Source organism: Oncorhynchus masou, chromosome 28 (assembly GCF_036934945.1).
Source record: "Oncorhynchus masou masou isolate Uvic2021 chromosome 28, UVic_Omas_1.1, whole genome shotgun sequence".
Classification (NCBI taxonomy): Eukaryota; Metazoa; Chordata; class Actinopteri; order Salmoniformes; family Salmonidae; genus Oncorhynchus; species Oncorhynchus masou.
Window position 1 is genome coordinate 43,672,138 of NC_088239.1, and position 17,384 is coordinate 43,689,521.

Genomic DNA, 17,384 nt, shown 5'->3' on the forward strand with positions numbered 1-17,384 from the left:
AAAAGGCACATAAAGAGTCTCAGACCATGAGAAACAAGATCCTCTGGTCTGATGAAAACAAGATTGGACACTGGTCTGAATGCCATGCGTCACGTCTGTAGAAAACCTGGCACCATCCCTATGGTGAAGCATGGTGGTGGCAGCATCATGCTGTGGAACGTTTTTTCAGCGGCAGGGACTGGGAGACTAGTCAGGATCTAGGAAAAGATGAATGGAGCAAAGTACAGAATGATCCTTGATGAAAACTTGCTCCAGAGCGCTCAGGACCTCAGACTGGGGCAAAGGTTTACCTTCCAACAGGACAATGACCCTGAACACACAGCCAAGACAATGCAGTGGCTTCGGAACAAGTCTCCGAATGTCCTTGAGAGGCCCAGTCGGGGCCCAGACTTGAAACCTGATCGAACATCTCTGGGGAGATCTGAAAATAGCTGTGCAGCGACGCTCCCCATCCAACCTGACAGGGCTTGAGGATCTGCAGAGAAGAATGGGAGAAACTCTCCAAGTACAGGTGTGCCAAGCTTGTACCGTCTTACCCAAGAAGAATCGAGGCTGTAATCGCTGCAAAAGGTGCTTCAACAAGTACTGAGTAAATAATCTGAATACTTATGTAAATGTGATATTTCAGTTTGAATAAATTTGCCAAAAATGATAAATGACAGTTTTTGCTTTGTCAATATGGGGTATTGTGTGCAGATTGATGAGGGGAAAAAATGATTGAATACATTTTAGAATAAGGCTGTAATGTAACAAAATGTGAAAGAAGTCGAGGAGTCTGAATGCTTTCTGAGTGCCCTGTATATACATATGTACCATGAGTAGCATAATACATAGCAAGCATACAGAGATCAGTTGTCCAGCCCCTCGGGATCACTTGATACCAACCACTGATTTCCACAGATCTATTTCTAAATTGGCTCCAGTGTGTGTGGATTGTGCATCCTTGCTAGTGGATTGTTTGGGATTAGGGGCTCAAAAGGGCTTCTTCCATCAAATTGTTTGTCAAAATAAAACACAAATGTCACATTTTAAAGTCCATTTTATTGCATTTAGTACACAAAACATTTATGTGATGCACAGTCAATCAAATAAACCTTCGATTTCATTTTTCTTTTTAATAAAACAAGACAAAGTTGACAATTTCCGGGGAAAAAAAGTGCTTACAGGCTATTGTCTCAATAAATACGAGAACATTGAGGTCTTGTCTCCCTTAGTCCCTTTGTAAACACAGGATCCTATTTCTCACTGACTCCACTCCACAGCCAAGACACAAAAGTTACAGTTTCACACAATCTCCTTCTCCCCAGGCTGACCAGCTAACAAACGTCTATATACACATCATATCCCCAATCCGCTGTACCACATCTCCGTTTCACCCCATAGAAGTGAAGCACACAGGCTGGACTAATTGTAGAAGACAGCAACAAAAACACTGACTTGACATGGGTCCTGCACAGACATAAATGATAATTTAGTGACAGTACACCTGGTTAGAAAAAGGGTAGGGATTACATGTAATGTGACATGTATCGTCTTTTAGTCCTTCTTTACAAGTGGAGGAAGGTTATCGGGTGACACATTTCAGACCTCCCTCTCTTTCTCTCATACTCAAATTTGATTGTTCAACATTTAACAGAGTTATGTCAATGCCAAACGCCTCACAAGGCTGTTACTGTAAATCCTAATTTTATAATTTGGAGCGTCAAATGATTGAAATATCCATATCCATATTATAATAATACATTTATATTTATCTTTGCACATGAGGATATGGTGAAAATTAAAATCACCCCCCCTAAAAAAAACAGTAAAAATGTAAAGTTACACCTTGCCACTATTTTTTTAAATCATCCTAATAAATTTGAGTTTTTCGTTTTCTCTGTGAATTGTGGTGTTTTACCTCAGCTGCCTGGAAATGAGTCATAATTCAAAACAACCGTATTAGGGTCGTTCTGTTTGCTTATCATGGATAAGATAAGGCACACAATCTACCCTCATCTGAGGCTTATATCCTGTACAGAAGGCTGCTGATGACAGTGTATTAACGAAGAGCTGATTACCACATGATCTCAAATAATACCAATACTAACAGCTGTGACTTAAAAAAAAAAAAAATCGTACTAATTTTAAGTTCGAAGCAGATTCCACAACAAAACTCATTTATTTCGCATTCCTTCATGGTATCATCATAGAGAGAAAGGAGGGAGGTTTCTTACCTCCGTGTCCTCTGTAAAGCTCACAAGTCCAGTCCCTTGCCGTTTTTTTTCCCCCTCATAGGTAAATCTTCAGAAATTTGACAGCGCACATGAAGCTGTATTCCTGTTAGCCTGGTCCCGTCATCCCCATCGGAGGATGGAGAGAGGAGTCCTTTCAGTCCAGCTCTGCACAAGGAGCTCATAGTCTGGTTCAATGTGTCTTGGCCTTGAATAAGTCCCAGTGAGCAAAAGGAAGGGCTCACATCCTCCATGACAACAGTCAGACTGGCTGTATAATCATAATCCTGTTCGTGGGAAAAGAGTCGATGAGGCAGAGTCTCTCTCTTTCGCTCTCCGTCCGAGTGGTTAAGGGTGAGAGGTCAAGAGTAGAGAGCTTCTCAAATCTTGATCCTCTCCTTAAGTCATCTTGCTGATGGGAGGTCAGGATTCAAGGGTCAGAAGTCAGGGGGGGGGGGGGGGGGGTGGCAGCGGCAGCGTACATTAGTTAGCGGCTGAGGGGTAGCTGGGGCAGCGACATGGCTTGATGGGGGTTCAGGCTCTGCGTCGTTAGAACGGAGAATGGGTGGCCTGGTGGAACAGAAGAGAGGGACACGTGAAATATTATAACTCAGTTCAGCACAGTATCAAGATGGGGGAGCGGTAAGGGAACATACTCAAGCACAGTACAATTTGCTTTATTGTTAGAAAACGTGAACTATTGACACAGCGAAACACAGCCACTACTGAGTAGACAAGGACAAATCCCTCCTCTTTATCGCTCTTCATACCTCTATCCTTCTTCCTTTATTTCCTCGGAGATGAGACGTAAGGAGGAAAGTACTGAAAAGGGAGTTGGTGAAGCAGAGTAGAGGGCTTTGTGAGGATGTGGTGAAGAGACGAACCAACGTAACACTCACTGTCGATGTATCCGTGCAGGGCCACCATACGCGCCCTCTCAGGACTGCCAAAGGGGGAGTAATGCAGGTCGTCGGGCAGCGAAGGGGGCATCCGGGACTGGGGGTGGCCTTGCGAGGGTCCGCTGTGCTGGGGGGTATGCTTTTTGTGTCTTGCTCTGCAGTTTTGAAACCAAACCTATGAAAATGCAATGTTACCAGCTGTCATATGACATGTCGCTATATTCTCATTGTTTTTACCACCATGAGTCATGTGACACTTAGCATACACTCCAAAGCAACTTACAACTTATTTACATTATTGCTTTGAGACGGCGTGAACGGACCCTCACCTGTATGACTCTCCTGCTGAGACCCGTCATGTCCGCCAACTTCTGCAGGGTCTGTGCATCGGGGTTGTTGTCCTGCGCAAACTGAGCCTGCATCACCTGGGAATTGTACATAAGTTATTCGAAATATATGACCTCACTGTCTCAGCTATTTTGGCTGTATATCAGCAAATAGCGGAGTATCAGCGTCCAGAAATGACAATGTAACACCACCGCAGAGCAAAACGACAAGGAGCCCATTGAAATGAACGAGACACCAAACCACATCGGACAATGTTGCCAACGACGACCTTTAGAAAGTCACTAAGACAGAGAAATCATATTCCCCAGCTAATTTGTAAAATAATTAGAATTTGTTATTGACCTATTATTGGAAATAGAAAATGAGAAGACAGGAACATGTGGTTCCCTCCTCTGTGACTCACCTGCAGCTGCTCAGCGGTGAAGGAGGTGCGTGCTCTCTTGGCAGGCTTGGGTTGGCTGTCCTGCTCTGACGGCACTGCCCCCTCCAGAGTGATGCCGCTGCCTGAGACACCAGGGCACAGAGACAGGGGGAAAGAAAGGGAGGATAGGGAAGAATGAGAAAAGACAGAAAAAAAAGAGAGAGGGGAAAAAGCTACATTTAGAGTTTTCCCAGTGAGAATTGTTATCCCCACAGTTACATTACAGTGTTATGTTCCCACAGGAGAAACCTTTTGGGTTCCAGGTAAAATTATTTTGGGTTCCATGTAGAACTCTTTGTGTAAAGGATTCTACATGGAACACAAAAGGGTTCTACCTGGAACCAAAAAGGGTTCAACAAAGGGTTATCCTATGGGGACAGCTGAAGAACCCTTTTAGGTTCTAGATAACACCTTTTTTTAGTAGCGTAGTGTATCCTACAGTGTTGCGGAGCTGTATACTATATAAAAGTGTACACATACAGTAAGTAGGTTATCGTTTTGACAGCAACTTTAGAGAGCAGGTTCTAGAGAGAACACTGAGATAGGACGCCCTAGACCAGTGAACTCACACTCAGAGCAGGTTCGAGAGAGCCCAGTGACTCACCGCTCTCAGCAGCCCGTTTGAGGTTCTCCACCATGGTGTCGTAGTGGATCCTGCAGAGCACCTTGTCCTCCACCAGGCCAAACTCCTCCCCCGTGGACAGCTGCCTCTTGCAGGAGAAGCAGGCGAAGCACGCCAGGTGGTAGGCGTTGCCCCTGGCTCGACGCACCCAGTCGCTGGCGTAGATCTGGCGGCCGCACCGGGCACACTTTGTACCGAACTTACTGTGTGTGAGAGAGAGAGAGAGAGAGAGAGAGAGAGAGAGAGAGAGAGAGGAGAGACAGAGGGAGCGAGAGAGAGCTGTGGCATCAATATTCTGCTATAGAGGAGGACAACAAAAAAACGTCATTTAAAAACAAAACGGTCTATAACCAGACTTGTTGTTATGTCAACTTTATGTACAGAATATGACCGTGTTTATAGCTGAATTGAACTAGTCAAATCCATGAATTTAAATGGATGCACAATGTGAAAAGCGACATTCGGACATTCGGACTGGACCTTTAATAAATCAGGTATCCCCACCTTCCAATGATTTGCAAATAATTCAATAAATGACCTCTTCCATATATCAACCTTAAACTTTTTTTTTTACTTTCAACACTTGTTCCACACTGAACCAAATCAGCTCTTCTGAGGGCACTAACATTACAGATGTGAAGCAGAGCCTGGCTGATTACATGTTCAGGTCTGATTTTAAGAGAGGGCAAGAGAGAAGAGAGAGAAAGACAGAGAGAATCATGCTGATGTATTTTTTTAATAGATAGCCTACTGTAGATCACTTGAAAAACAAAAAAAGGTCTGTCAATATTGCAGAATTTGTTTTTTGCTTGTTCAGTCCATCAGTTTACATTATGAGTTGAATGGAAGTGGAGAATTATTTAATTTCAAACTAATAGGTTCACTGCATTTCTTGGCCTCGCTATCCGGGCTCCATTTTTGCCAAAGTAAATGTTCCTACCGTCATGATTTTGACATGAAGAATATTTAGCCAATTTGATGTTGTACACCAATATCACAGCTGTTAGCCACGTAAGTATATGCAACGAGGGGCACATATGACAAACTAAAGTACTATCAACGAAGTACTACATTTAGTTGATCGTTTCTGACTGCCTGACTGGCCTTGTCATAACCTTCATAAAAGAGGCTTTTGAGAGATCAGGTGTTAGTTTGTTTGAACTGGACATGTCCAGCCTGTTTAGATCCAGACATTTGGGTTGACCCAGTCAGTGTTTCAGGGGCAGGGCGGGGCCGATGTGGACGGACAGAGAAAGGCTGTACTAATGGTCTGCAGATGGCCCCTAGCCTGACCATCTGTGGGTGTGTTCGCGCTTGCGTTCATGCGTGCATGACAAGGAGAGTCGAGTCAGTCTACTAAGAGGAAACGACCCCCGTCTCCAGAGCTCAGAGATCTCTCACATAAACACAGTGACATAAGCATGGTAACAACCCCAAAGGGCTAGAGATGAGGGGTGAAGGGCCAAGTATAAAGGGCTGTGGAAGCCAATCACCAATCATAGCCGACCAGGCAGGGAGCAGCAGACTGATTTGGTAGAAGGCAGCATCTCCCCGGCTCAATGCCAGGCGTCCCAAATTGCGTCCCTATTTCCTACACAGTGGACCTGTAGGTTCTGGTCAAAAGTAGTGCACTATATAGGGAATAGGGTGCCATTTGGGATATCCCAGTTCCAGAATGACGCCATGAGGTTGAGACGGAGTTCTTATGTGCTTGGCTTCCACGCTCCACTGACTCTAGTGCTGAAAGAGAAGCACTCTGGGAAACGTCCACAAAGATATGACACAACAACGTACTAAGACAGGTCTGAGACTGACTGTACAGACCTGGCTGGCTGGATGTCTCAGCCTCTTCCCTGGGAAAAGGTACCACAGTACACACACACACACACACACACACACACACACAGTACTACAATATACACACATACACACCTCTCCTTCCCTGGCCCGATCACCCAAAATGCTCTGTTCCAGCTACATCCATTTGAGTTCATAGATAGGACTACTGAATGATGAGGGTAAGGACCGGAGGCACAGCATACACGTCATTATGCGAGAATACACACCGCTCACAATAAAAGCCTATTCAGACTTTGTGAAACCATTCCAGAGTTTATTGTGTACTTTAAACCCGACTATCTATGGCCCTCTTTACTGAGAATACCGTGTGTTGATTAATGATGCATTGTGGAGGACAGTTCAGAAAGAAATGTTGTGGAACGGAACCGTAATCTACCATGACAGCTTGTCTGCCTCAAGACTCTACGACACAACACAGAAGTGTGTGTGTGTGTGTGTGTGTGTGTCTGAGTGTTATTTTGCACGGCATGCACGCATGTGTGTGCATATCATCATCTTTCTTCATCTTCACTAGCTTTGTAGTTAATTATGCCTTTGTATCAAAAAGCTGGTGTTTATTCTGGGTGCATGCCAATCCCCTATCACCTTCAGGAGAAACATTCTCTCCACAGGGCTTTCCTCCAGCCCTCCTCTCTGCTCCGCTCAGCTCCACATTCATCTACCTACAGCCGAAGAGAAGTATATTCATCCCCAAGATTATTGAGCTTGAACGTAGTACTGAAGATGGGCAAATTTCTTATTGAAATGTCCGTGTACATTTTCTTCCGCAGGCACTATTATGAAAGCATTCCAACATGCATTCCTTATGAAGACCAAAATTACCATTGTATGAGATATAGGCATATTTTCTTATCCAAACAGGATACTTACCCTATTTTCCTACCAGGTAAAAACACCTAATTTCCTCCGAAATCAGTAAAGGACAGACACATCCTGATGTCCTAAGCCTCAGTGTGGCTGTTTACCTTCCTGACTTCTCCTGTCAGACAATCTGACATCTCAAGTCTCTTTTGCCTCTACCAGGTCTGGTTTCACTCACGGCATGCTCCTCTCAGTTTCTACGGAGACCTCATCAGTGCCTGGCGGGAAGCAGGCTGGCAGCGGGGCGGGTTGATGAGGACGGCTGGATAGGCTACACCCCCCCCCCCCCCACGCACACACCTTCCGTTCCCTAGCACCGCTGACCGCCCCAACCCCAACGCAGCGGCGAGGACGGCCACTCAGGTTACCGTGTCAGCATCCCAGGGTGCCCCTGATTGGCGGTGCTTTGCAACTTCCTGTGTGGCCTGCGGCTCACGGCAGCTCACGGCTCGCTGTGTTTCTGTTTCGGGGCCTGGCTGACAGAGGGGCTTTAGTTACTACAGCGTCTGCTCTGTCCCATGCCCCTCTACCCCTCTGCCCCTGCTCCTCCACCACCCCCCTTTAGGCAGAGTAAACCCACTCTGATTTCCTGCTATTACGCCCCATTACAACAGCTGTCAGTCCAGAGCCAGATGAGAGACTGACACAAATGAGAAATATCTCCTTGTTTTTCTCTCCAGAGCCAGAATGAGGAATGAGTGACGCCCAGCTCTGTCTGGTCCTCAGAACTCACAGCAGTCTAACCCTTCCTACAGGCCTAGCAAGTACACTGGTGTTGAAACACCACTGAGGTGGAATGTCAAGCTGCACAGTGGAAAAGGGAGAGAGAGGTTTCAATCGAACCCTCTCTGCAGCAGAGCAATAAATTCAGTTTGACGGTTTTGTACACACCTGACCAGTCACTGGTTAAGATGGTTGTAAACAAACGAACTCCGCATATGGGGATGCTTCTGGTCCCAACCACAACAATGCCCCATCATTCATCACTATGGCTTCCAACCATGTCCATTTCACAATACAAAATCCTCCATGTTTTATTTTAATTGCTGCCCCCCACTGGAGGGAATAGAAGTATTTGGGGTTTCAGGGTAAATGGGGACAGGGCCAAGGGAGCCTTATGCTGATATGGGTCACATATAACATTATTGTGTAGCAGAATGCATACACTATTTCCATTTTGTAAAACACTTAATGACTGACGGCTGGTCTTTGTGTGGAAGTAGGCACAGTCAGTTTTACATAAGCAGGTTCCCATGGCAGGCACACACACACACGTGCTCGCAGACTGATGGACACACACAACACACCCGTTGTGGACAGAAAGATTTTCCTAAGCACCTTTTGGAACAGGAGGCTCAGAGACATAGTGATCCCTGTGTGTGTGTGTGTGTGTGTGTGTGTGTGTGTGTGTGTGTGTGTGTGTGTGTGTGTGTGTGTGTGTGTGTGTGTGTGTGTGTGTGTGTGTGTGTGTGTGTGTGTGTGTGTGTGTGTGTGTGTGTGTGTGTGTGCGTGTGTGTGTGCGTGTGTGTGCGTGTGCATGCGTGTGTACGTGCGTGTGTGTGTGATGTATAGTGAATGCACGTGAATGCGTGTGTGTTCCTGCGTGTGTGTCAGGAATCACATTCAGAAACACGTTGACCCGGACAACACTGGGTGCTGGGCTTGGGGCTTTAATTGCTGGTGATTATAAACCTCAGACCAGTGGCTCTGTATTAGGTTACCATCAGAACCCCCCCCCCACACACACACACATCACACCACCCCTTCACCTCTCTGGCACAACCACACGCACCTGCACACACACACGCACCTCTCTTTCTACAGGACCTGTTGCCATCCACTGAGGGATTGGAGCCCGAGCAGGGAGATGCCACCGTGCCCACTGACTATGACTTTGCCTGGGGTGCGAAACTTTTCACACACATGCACACACAAGCATGCACGCACACACACATACAGAGATGCCGCTGTGCCCACTGACTGTCGGGATAAACCGTTCCCAGGCTCCCTCTCTAGTGCCAAGCTCCCTCTCAAGCTTGGAACCATTAAAGCCCTTTCACTATGTCCACAGTAATACGTTAGACAGTCAATCACATTCTGCCTCTAGTTATGTTCCCAACATGCCACCATACTCTTGTGGCAGCGTCTTAAATGTAACCCTATTCTCTACAGTGCACTACTTTTGACCAGGGCCCATGGGGCTCTAGTCAGTGCACTATTTAGGGGATTTGGTGCCGTTTGGCACATAATATTGCGTCCTTCACCAGGAAAACAATGTGTCTTTAAGATGTGGAATTATTCCCGAATGAAATAAATAAAACTAGAAACGAGCAGTTTAGAATGTTTGGGGGAAATGATGAAGGAGAAACACTGGAGGTTCTGTGGGTTGCATTGTGCTCAGTGTTGCACTCCTCTTTCCAACAGCAGATGGGCGTAATTTCTTACAATAATGGGATTTTTTAAAACGTGGCAACCGTTAAGTTCCAACGCTTTTTTTTTGTTCAAGTTTTTGAATATCTTTTTGAACACCATAACACTACACGACCCACATCTCATGTGAGTGGACACTCGTTATGAAGGAGAAGTGCTGGAGGTTCTGCGCATTGTATTGTGGGGCGTATGGTGGACTCCTCTTTCCTACAACAGATGGTCAGACTGTCTGTGTATGGCTTACCATATTAAACTTTACCAGATGAATGTCCGACATGTTTCGATCATCTGGAAAACCTTCCATAGATATCAACCAATATGTAAATTAGAATATTTCAACCCATCGGCCAGTAAATTAAATGACAGGCAATATTATTCTGCAATTATCTCCTTTTTAAATAAATGGCCTTGCTCAGCTGTAAAGCAATGTCCTCTACAGTTTATTATGAATGGGACAATATAACAATTCTGAGCCAAAAGAGTTCAATATAATTAGTTATTAATGACAAACTCTATGTGATAATCTCAGGATGTATACAGTTTTTAGTATTTTAACTCAGAGGAACATTACCTCTAGCTATTAAATAAGAAGCTATAGTCAGATAGTGTTTCACATTTATCCTGCATTATGAAAGACCATCTCATGGCTCATTTGAGCTTTGCAATCATAGTAGCTCAGTAACGATCATTTTCTCTTGTAAACATATTACATAATCATCATATTTACAACAAAAAAATATATATACCACGTTTACACTCCCTGCATGTATCTCTGATGGTGTTCATCTATTACTAAAGTCAAGTAATACATTCTTGGTTGACATTGACTTCTTTTAGTTCTGTAGTCTAAGCCTTGATGCTGATCTGATAAGTACACTCCACGCCCGCATTGCGTGGACACGAGTGCCGATGTTCCTATCTCAATAGATCCACTGTGCTACACAGGGACCGGGTCTCTCTGTGAAGGGCTTTAGATGAAACATCTTGTGAAGCATCACTTCAGATTATTAGCCTAACACAGAAAACAAACCTTCTGAGGCAGCGGCTCCTAAAACACAGTGTCGACTTTAAAGGGCCAGTCACTTCACATTGACTGGAAATGGATGCGGAGGAGAGGAGGCCTGGCCAATTGAGAGCTTGCATTCAGGCTCTGTGTTGAGTGCTCTGCAATCATGACACACTGGAGACGCGCATGCTGCATGAGACTTCACAGTTCAGCTTTAGCTGCGGAGTGTTATTCTTACACTGCAGTGTGTGTAGTGTGTGCGTGCGTGGGTGGGTGGGTGCCCGCGCGTGCGTATGTATGTATTTACAGGTATTTGTAAATATTCTGTCAAATGTGTTATATGAATGGAGCTGGTGAAATATAAATATATATAAATATAGAATATTATAGAAAATATAACAGCATTGGCAGCATTGAAAGCAATTATGTTTGATGTATATTTTGTGTCTGTTAAATAATGTGGAAGAGTATGAAACCATCAACAAATATAATAGCATTGCAAGCAATGATGAATGGTGTTATTGTGTTATTGTGTTCAGGAACTGTAGAAATAGTGTGTAACAACATGCTATATGATAATAGCCCAACAAATTGTAGTCTTGGGGGTAGTACTGATTAGAATTAGTTATCAGTAAGTGTTACTGTGAATATCTTCTCATGTCTTCATGTCTACACCTGTTGTGTTCAGCGCATGTCACCAATAACATTTGATTTTGATTAGATTTCTGTTAGACAATCTCACAAAATCAGTCCAGAGATTAGTCTTGATTTATACTTGGTCATAACTCATACATTTTTTGGTATGTATTAGATTAATATACAATAGAATAGCAGTTTAGATAAGAATAGAATAACAGATTGTATACTACAGTATCATACAAGCATTTCGCGATCCCCCCCCCCCCCCCCCCCCAATAACACCTGCTAAATGTGTATGCGATTATATAATCAGATTGTTATTAGTTGATCGCTCTCTGTTTTTTTAATCAAGAGACAAGCTGAGCTGACGATCCATGGACGATAATTTAAAAAGTGTAAACCTGTACAAATTAACTCGTGTTGTATGTCGTAAAATCATTATTACTGATGTGGTGTTGGCGTTGTTGTTATAAGGCCCAGTGGCCCAGGGCTTTTGCAATCGTTTATTGTTACTATAATTTTTTTAGATTATTTAATACATTTGTTATTCAAAACTGCAAAGCAAAGAAGCATGGATATCGCCCAGTGTTATGCGCTTTTTAACATTTTATTTAACTAGCCAAGTCAGTTAAGAACAAATTATTATTTACAATGACGGCCTAGGAACAGTGTCTTGTTCAGGGGCAGAACAACAGATTTTCACCTTGTCAGCTCAGGGATCTAGCAACCTTTGCCTAGGGATTTGATCTAGCAACCGGTTACTAGCCCAACGCTCTAACCACTAGGCTACCTGCCGCCCAACTGATGTCATCTTCATCATTAAATGCGCGTATAATATCCCAGCAATTTATAAATCCTGCAAAACACGTCTCACTGCACGCCCCATAACAAAAGCCTATACCAGCACAATTACATTTATTTTACTACATCTCAATATTTAGGCCGACGATGTAGCCTCAACAATGGGATTCATAAAAAGTTAGTTATCTCATACCCTTATTTTGCTTATAAGCTTTTGAATACCTTTTTAAACACCGACTCATACAATTATGCGCATGTCCACTGTTACCCAAAGGAGAGGCAGGTTTTCGTACGGCAGGCGGCAGGCGGAAGCATAATATTTAATATAATATAATATAATAATATTTTGAAAACAAAGTCAAAAACTTACCCTACCTGAAATAATCCATTTTACAGAAGATCTCTTTGTTTTTGATGTAACAGCTGTTGTGTTGACGTAACGACGTCCGGCAGACAGAACACTCCAGACACCTCACGTGCCAGATCAAGTTATTTACCTGCAAAACAAAACAGTGGTAAAAAAAAGCTTAAATAATAATAATAATCATCATCGTCATCATATTAATAATAATTATAACAATATGTCTGTATGTAGCCTATGTGAAATCAAATTGAATCGTTCAAATTACATTATTGCTCAAATAGTAGCCTAGGCTAAACGATTTAAATTAATGAACATGTCAAATAATAACAACAAAATAAACAACTGTAAAAATAGCATAATTCATGTAGGCTATTATGCACTTTGCAATTGATTTTGTTCCAATAAAAAAAACACCCATGACTTAGTTGATATTTTGGTGGAGCTACAAAAACAGTATGACTTTTATAATAAATATGTTTCCCTCTATCCGGTAACTTTCAATTTGATTGCGCACGTAAAAGAAAATGTATACAACACGTATGGCCATTGGGCCATTTGACGTCAGCTAGACTGTATATTCACTCATCAATTGTGCATACATACGCAGACCAGGCAAAAGGTTTGAATATTGTTTGATTTTTATTATTGCCTTTAATGTTAAAATGATTCCTAAACCGTACAGTTCGTTGAAGAATAATTCAAATGTAATGTCAATGTAATTAATATATCTTATAATTGTTTTGTTCTTCTCGATGTTTGCCCGTGTAACGTAGGTCCAGACTACCAAGTAAAGGAAACTAATAAAATGTCAACATGAAGATATACACAAATATTCTATTATTACTTCGTTCTCCATATAATAAAAAGTGCCATGTGCAAAATAAAGGGGTATGTCCTTGCATCATTAGGCATATAGATTATTAAACACAATATATATATACAGCGAGCTTTGGTGGAGTGGACCATTGGGTCTGTTCTATGAGTGGATTTGTTTTTTTTTATAGAAGCAAAATTTTCAAACCATTTAAAGATAAATAGCCTATAAAGAATCGATTTCAAAAATGAATATAGCTATGCATTTAAAATGAACATGCATCACTTCCTGATAAAATAGTTTCCACATGTATCGCTTCCATATAAAGACTTAAAAGAAATGGAGCACAGATAGCGGAATAATGATCCCCTTAGATTTAAGTAACACACACTTCCTGCAACTCTGAAAAACACTCCCAGACAGTTGTTTTTATACTCCGGAGCACGCAGAGCGAGGCTGGGCGTTGTTCTTGATGTGAATTTGAAAGACAGAAAAAACATAACACGATGTATGACCCTGGCCTATCCAGGCTACTGTCCTTTCTTTTGTTTTAGAAATAAAATAGTATGTTCAAAACAATGGAGCTTCAGAATATCAACACTTTAGCCTACTAAATTATTTCAGGGTTTCATAATTCGGAGCATGATTTCATTTATATTCGTTTTCATATTTAAGGAAGATAATGAAGTCAACGTGGATGTAGCTTGGGCTAAATACATCAAACATGTTAGTAAAGTTGTAAAAACTAAAACAAGTCAAAGGGATTTTCCATATTTGTTTTACATTCGCAAAAACATAAATCCTATGCTTTAGCCTTTTCATGACCAATAACGCGCGTACTCGCACCTTGAGTAGGTATCTGTCCAGGATCTCCAAACCACAGCTCGCGCACACGTTCTTCCCGGTGGACGCCACCGAGGAGGCGGTGGAGATAGGCGAGCAGATATACGGGGTAGAGGGGGGACTCGGGGAGGAGCGCGTGTCCTCCCTCTCCATGTTCGATCGGTGCGATTCTCCGTCCGAGTGAGACTGCACGAGAAACAAGTCAAGAATAAGGACAGGGATACATTTTAAGCGCATCTGGACCAAAATATTTGACATATTACAGCCTATAGGCTACTTCATGACCGAAGTCATGCTTTTAGCATAGAAAAGCATATTCAGGCTCGCTATCAGCGTCACCATATATGTTGCATAAATACTTGACAGGCAATAGACAACTAATAGCAATAACATTACATTTTACGCATGGCAATCATTTAAGCTTCAGATGCTATAATAATAAACAGCAATGCACACATTGCAAATAATGCATTAAAACGTTTACATAACTTCTCACCATGACGTGTGTGTATTTGGCTTCCACGCAGCGCGAGGCACCCGGTGTACTCTGCGGCGTTTCTGGAGAAATCACCTACAAGACAAGATTCAACGGCAAGTCGAAGTCAACTCGCGGCTAACGTACTATCCATCTCCAGCCATGAAATCATTGAGAGACATTGCAGCCCTGAAGCTATATAAAGCGTTCAAACAATAACTCCCGATTTGAACTGTTGTGGAGTATTTAGGGCCCTGCAACAAAAGCTTCCGTTTTAATGAAGCTATTTCAATTTGGATTGATTTTTTTCTCTGCACTTAACCCATGGCTCTTAAAGTAATCGTGTTTTCCTCGCAATCCAGGGAACCGAAAAAAAACTACCTGCAATTACAAATAGCTTGAAATGCGCACGATAAGAGGAGACCCGGAGTGTCAATTTCAACTGTCAATCAGAAAAGGCAACGGGCCACCCAAAGAATGGCAAATTTGATTTTTAATGGCACTAATTAAAATCTAATTCTTCTCTGGCGAATTGGCATGTTGAAGAGGGTGGACTGCGAATCACACTCCATAATAGACGCGCTTGTCTCTTCATGGCGCGAGGCGCAGCTGATCTTTGTACACAACCAGTGATTCTTATGATATCAATTTAAGACACATAAAAACAGTTGCAGTTAAGAAAGCAACATGATGACAGCAGATAGATTACAAGTAAGATCCTAGTGTAGTCTATACAATGGTATCAATCAATACTATGTGGGTATCTTAGACATGCATGCTAAACCAGAAAGCAATCTTTCATATCCAAATGATTTTTACGCATATATTTTACGCATAGGCTATTATTGTAGGCTATTGTTTTCTTCACATTACCTGTTTTGCCGGAATTCCTTCGGATAAAAACTTATTTCCCTCTGGTAGAGGGGCCAAAACCTCATTTTTCCAATACATGAACGCACTTGGGATTCTGATAGAACGTAAGTCGAGTTCCCTTCCCTTCCCAAGCTCGGAGTTTGAACTGATTTCACTTTCATGAAAGAAAATATGCGCATCTATTGTATTCTCCGTGCCATGGATTTGCAGGGTTAATTACACTTCTTGTTTTGAACCCACGGCGTGTTTTTACTTCTACCCACGATCGATGCAACGGCCTCCTAGCACACATGCGATATAAAACATGAGAAACAGTTATGGCATCTATACGATGAAGCTCGTGGGTGTTGCAGACGGACGACCAAGTGGAGGTTGCTCTTCAGAACGCCTTATTTAGAACACTTAGAAAATGCTTCCTTCCCTTTTTTTCCTCTGTTAGGGATGGAATTGCTGACTACAGGAAGTAGATGGGTTGGCAGGTTTTCTCGAGATCTGCAAGAACGCGAGACACGAGTGAGAGCAGGTTAGGGTACCGTCTCTCTAAGCGCAATTCGTCTGGAGTGAAAGTTTAGTTGCGCTCCAGGATTGGAGGGGGGAGGGTAAACTTGTTGTATTATGGCTGCGAATAGGGTACGGTTCATGGACACCAATTTTCTGACACAGCACCGCTATAATGGAGTTTTGGCACTTGTCAATTTCTGTTATGGGTCGTAATAAATAACCTACTTCCAAATTAAAGTAAGTATAATGTTGGATAATGTGGGTTCAAGTCAATCCTTTATGATTTAGGTTGAATTGAAAATAACTATTTAGGTGTTGAATAGTTCCTTTTAATGTGTGTTTAATTTTGCATATTTAGATTAGCCTATTATTTCTGCATTCCTCACACAAACCATCATACAAAACAAAGTGTCTCCGGAAGTGATTTAACTGGCTATCTTTCTTGTAAAGTCATTCTAAAGAAGACAGTCATTAGAAACATAGCGCCTCATCGAATCATGTTTTTATTTTTTAATTGCAACATAATTATGCACCATAAAGGTTTATTAAGGTTAAATTATTCATGCTATACGTTATTATTTAGGATTCTTTCACTTTGCGAGACTATAGGCGTGAAGATATCAAACGAGACACACAAAATAAAGGTCGTTTATTTATAGTCCAATTTCTTATTAGGCCTCTAATGTCAATGTATTATTATTATTTGATACCTTGACTATTATAATGGGATTGTTTCTTATATCCGATTACTGACGGATTAAAATCTCAACGGATAAGTTTGATTCTGCAAGAGGATCTATGGAAAATTTGACACATAATTAACATGACATCTCATTCTCACCCCAAATTTGGTCTTTCTAGGACCTTGAAGACAATATGATTGTCTCATTGACTCATGATGATCATCCAAAAAACGCATAGTCCTTTCTATCACAGCATCAAAAATGCCAACTAGCAGTAATTAATTTATTAATGATTGAAACGATGGACAATCATGATTTCCAATATACAGACTACTATCTTGAGACCCGCGCGAGGAACTGGAACTTTGGCAGTAAATTTATCACGGTTGCAGACATAACTGAAGACGCGCGGATCTCCCCTTCAAAATGATAACCATGTTGAATGCTACCAAGAGTTTGTGATTTCCCGGAAGCTGTTTCAATCATATCAGGCGTTAGCTATATCACTGTAAAAAAACACGTTCAATTCACAGGAAGATTGCTTAAATAAGTCATATTGAAAAATGTTGCAAAAGGTCAAATATTCTGAGGTAGGCCTACTCTTTTTCTTACCATTCGGGTTGCAGGCAGAGTAACCATGCACCACTCATGTGGGCATCAATCGGGCGCCCACATTTCACTTGCTTGCAACACACTTAATGGGAGCGGGGTGAAGAAGCCCAATGTGATAT

At 42.3% G+C, this 17,384-nt stretch overlaps 1 protein-coding gene across 1 annotated transcript; it reads right to left on the reverse strand.

Moving 5' to 3' along the window:
- Positions 1 to 1,027: 1,027 nt before the first annotated feature.
- On the reverse strand, positions 1,028 to 15,882 carry lhx6a (LIM homeobox 6a). The gene is made up of 9 exons (XM_064942112.1): positions 15,470 to 15,882; positions 14,618 to 14,692; positions 14,125 to 14,307; positions 12,476 to 12,597; positions 4,486 to 4,706; positions 3,864 to 3,964; positions 3,442 to 3,537; positions 3,113 to 3,287; positions 1,028 to 2,783 (listed from the first exon to the last, which is right to left on the reverse strand). Exons 1-9 carry the CDS (start codon positions 15,545 to 15,547, stop codon positions 2,701 to 2,703), a joined length of 1,134 nt encoding a protein of 377 aa, XP_064798184.1. The 5' UTR covers positions 15,548 to 15,882; the 3' UTR covers positions 1,028 to 2,700.
- Between the last annotated feature and the right edge of the window lie 1,502 nt (positions 15,883 to 17,384).